Source organism: Perkinsus marinus, assembly GCF_000006405.1.
Source record: "Perkinsus marinus ATCC 50983 genomic scaffold scf_1104296949922, whole genome shotgun sequence".
In the NCBI taxonomy this organism is placed as follows: Eukaryota; Perkinsozoa; order Perkinsida; family Perkinsidae; genus Perkinsus; species Perkinsus marinus.
In genome coordinates this window covers 1-4,218 of record NW_003209803.1, presented here as the reverse complement: position 1 = coordinate 4,218, position 4,218 = coordinate 1, and the positions used below count along the sequence as shown (strand labels likewise).

General features: G+C 44.6%; 1 protein-coding gene across 1 annotated transcript; it reads left to right on the top strand.

Moving 5' to 3' along the window:
• Positions 1–2,493: 2,493 nt before the first annotated feature.
• Positions 2,494–2,721, top strand: Pmar_PMAR012982 (hypothetical protein; the record flags this gene model as incomplete). The annotated part of the gene is made up of 1 exon (XM_002778316.1): positions 2,494–2,721. The coding sequence occupies one exon, from the start codon at positions 2,494–2,496 to the stop codon at positions 2,719–2,721; it is 228 nt and encodes a 75-aa protein (XP_002778362.1).
• Between the last annotated feature and the right edge of the window lie 1,497 nt (positions 2,722–4,218).

Genomic DNA, 4,218 nt, shown 5'->3' with positions numbered 1-4,218 from the left:
GTATCACTGTTTATGTAGTGATGTCCAAAACGGCGCTGCCACTAGCGATGATCCTTGGTATTGTCTGTCATGTAGAGCCCGCAAGGCTATTATGGGGCCTATTGATGTTAATCAAGTGGTCGTTCCAACGCTTAAATGAGAACGACGAGAGTTTTGATCTATGGTGGGCACAGTGGCACGAGGCAACATCAGTCCTCGTTCACTTACATGATATAGGAGAGTTGTCCCCCAAGCATTCATATTGGATACGATGGTTCAACAGGTCGTTTCAGTCTACGGGCATTGATAATATCATCAACATCAATAGTAAAGTTTCTCGCAATGCTGGTGACATCGCAACGTCGCGGAGGAAAAATAGGGGCACTCATTAAATAGCTGTCGATCAAAAAGGCTGGTGATGATTGGACGAGGCGAGCTACTCTTACAGAGCATGACTCACCAATATCAGTTCACTAGTCTTTAGCGGATGATTGACATAGCTATAACCAGATATACCATTCTAAATGCCCTTATCATGTAACATGATTCATGTTGTGTTTCAATTCTCACGATCCAACAATGTTATGGTCGAACACAATACGAGTGCAACGTAGAATGATTGTACTAGAATCAGGTGCGAAACAATAGTCAACTGCCATTTCGCAACGGAGGTGTATAATATACACTGTATATCACACTGAACTCAACACAGAAATCTATGCAATCCTCAACGCTCGAAGCAATATTACGGGAGACAGATGGTGTAAAAAATCGGTGTGTACACGCTTCATGAACTTTGCTCAGCTATGGATCATAGCCAATGACTGACTTAAAGAGCTTGTGTTGTATACGTTCATCACGTGTATGAAGTCGCATCATGCGACTCGCATGTTAATCCCGAGAATCCTGATTCTACCGATATCCGACTCGAATAATCCGAGTGAGTTCAGTACATGATGTAAATGTTCTAGGGCGGAAGAGGTCTCGAGACTTGCGAATCAGGAGAAGTTCCACGAAGAAACTATCACTAACCGCCAGACTTTTCCAAACAAGCATTCCACTAAATCTAGTTAGAAATACTGAATGAATTACAGCCGTTAAACATTCGCACGTTAAATCCGTCCTCAGTTGCCTCGAAGGTTATGACTCCTAAATGTTCAATGAGATCTAGTAAATCTGATTTACATCCGTGTGTGATGGGTGAACATGTTCGCCTAAACGTGCGTGCCTTTATATGTAGTGTTGTATCAAACAATTTGCTTACAATTGCAAGATACGGGACCGAAATGTAATATTCGTTTGAAGATGAACTGTTGAAGCTTTGCAGTCTCTGCAATCAGTGTGATCCAGACGTAATTGTGTGCCATTGCCAATGGCCCATTGGTCATCTATGCTAATATCGCTAAGTGTGAAAGCTTCGAGATTGCAAGATAGCGTTATCAACTGTCCAAAAGTGCCAACGACAAGCTTTGGACAAGTTTTCGAGGGAAATGCAGACAAATCCACCTTTGGACATCACTTGGACAAGATGTTGTCCAAATGAGGCTGGATGTCCTTCTGGACATGTCGACACGTATTTGTTGTCCAAAAAACCTGTCCAAAGATCAGCCATGGTGTTGCTTTCGACATTTCTTGTCCAAGTTGTACATTATTGGGCGAGCGCCACTACGTTTTAAGTTGTCGAAACATAGCCCATGGGTTGAGTAATCCCTCAAACTGAATCCAGCACCAAATTCCTGACGCTGGCACTAAACGCCCTAAAATGCCAGTCTAACAGGGAGAGCGCGCGACTTTCATGCGGATGACCCAGGTTCAAATCCTAATGAGATTAAAATTTTCAATATGTATCTGATGGAATTAAATGTTGATGTCTCTGTCAGTCAAGTGATACGTGCGTCTACTGTTATTCGTTAGTCGGCTTACTGGGGGTTTGGCTTTGCGTTAGTTAGACGCTTTGTCCGACATTTACGAGTATTATCAAGTTCCGTACTGGGACAATATTCGCCTTCTGTAGTTTAGAGTCTCTCTTCCGACACCTCGAAACACTTCGCTAAACGCAACAATCAACAAATTCGGATGGGGTCACTGTAACATGGATAGAAACTACGAGCGAACATGCGGTTATGCGAGTTCAGCTATAATCACATAGGACGCTTTCTTCGATACATGGGTGAGTTCAGCGGCTCGACTTCAACTGCCAGTAAGAGAGTGTTTATTAGCAGAAGCCCGCGTCCCACATACTCCTGACACCCAGGACCTGGAGTACGTTACTTTGCAGGAGATAAACTGGCATTCACAATTCATACCTAAATATAATGATCGGCTGATTGCCTCTTATAAACAATCTTAAATGGTGAAACACCTGTCGGGATTGCCAGTCAGGAAGGTGCTTCAACATGGTTGAAACACCGTCGAGCCAGCAGTCCTCATTGGATCAACCGAGTGAGACATGAGCCTGAAGCAGACAGTCTGTCCGCCAGAGACCATCTTGTTAGCTTTGCCATAATCGTCAAAATGCAAACACGTGCCGCTGCCGGAAAGACGCTTCAGAAACCAGAGAGATATCATCAAGAACAGCCGGAAGCAGATCCGATAACGAAGGCGAAGAAGGTGAAATTGGAGACCAAGGCGAAAGCCAAGGTGAAGGCGAAGGCCAAACCAACACCCAAGGGTAAATACTTCACCTGTCTTTCAGAGTTCACCTCTCTCAGGTGTTACATATGTAAATATAAGACAGCCTAGACCAGCAGCAGATGCTGGCGTTACCAGTAGAATGAGAAGCCTTACCTCCATCATCGACGAGGTCGCTACATCTGCTAAACGTGCTAAGAGCATGAAGCAACCCTCGGTGTCAAGTAAAGCACCGACGGCTAGATCTAGCCTGTCCGGATCGAGTTACCATCGTTCCAACATTACCCCAATTGTGGAGACAAGTTACCGAACCGGTTCCATATCTTCCTTTACCCGCTTCATCATCAAGTTACGTTGAGAAGATTACTCTCCCGAACGATTCGACTTCGAATCCATTGGGCCGGATGAGCCATACCGTCTTGGCTCCTCCATCAGTTGAGTCTACAGGTCTGAGGCAGAAGAGAAACGGAAGGCATGCAAGCAATGGCCATGCATCGACAACGTTACTTAATGAAGTCTCTTCTGCTATTACTGCCAAAAACCGTTCGGAACAAACCGTTGATGGCTTTGGAGAGGTCTGCATACCAAAACCTGTCATAGGAGATGAGCTGAGATAAACGGGCATGAGCAGTGACTTCTGATATGTGTACTTCAGGTTTCTCAACTCTCTCCCAATTCAATACGCCCAAGGCATGACTCCTACCCAGTACGATGATTCTACCTGTAGACTTACCAATGCTGATGACATCACCTGAACAGTTACACCAGGTATCTATTAATCACATCATAGTCCACCCTTCGGAAGACACAAGTAAGATATACACTATCCCAAAGTCATTGACAGTGCTGGGATATGTGTTCGCGTTTCTCAGCAGAGCTTAGAAACGAATTCTGCTACAGGTGTACAGCAAAACAATAAGAATTTCCGAAAATTTCCTCCGATTTTCTCCAATATCACTAACACATGTAGTTGACCATGTGCATATTCTCCCACACTGGTCATTGCTGAGTCATAGAGCACTGAGACTCATCCCCGAATATGCGGCTCGATCGAGCCGACTGGCTAAAAACCACAAACACAGTGAAATTTGATCGTTAAGAGACCTGAATACCGTATGTACTCATTATTTATTAATCAATGATCACGCTCATTTCAGGGTATCAATTTTCTTCACTGGCAACCCCAGTCTGGGATCACTTAATATCCAGAAAAATTTTCTTGGGAATGTAGAGTCTCTACTGTAGAGAAATGGTGATTTCCCGCTCCCTCACTCATCGGACGCTCCTCCAACCGATGCAGCAGACCCGAACAAACTCATCCAGCACCGCTCTAGCTCTCGCAATCTTCCAGAATCAGCGCTTGCGCCACAAAACCAACCGCACAGGTTGGTGTCGCCTATGTGTGTCTGACACGCACAAGTTGTGCGGCACAATCGTATACACGAATTTCCTACACTTCGCTCAACATATGATTCACAGACTGGCCCCGATTGCACCGGGTTCACAGTTTCGCCGCCGTAGATAATAGTAATAGTAGGTTGCCGTACTTAAGTTTAGTAGCTACGTAGGAACCAACCAACACATCTTACTATAACAATATACTAGTCA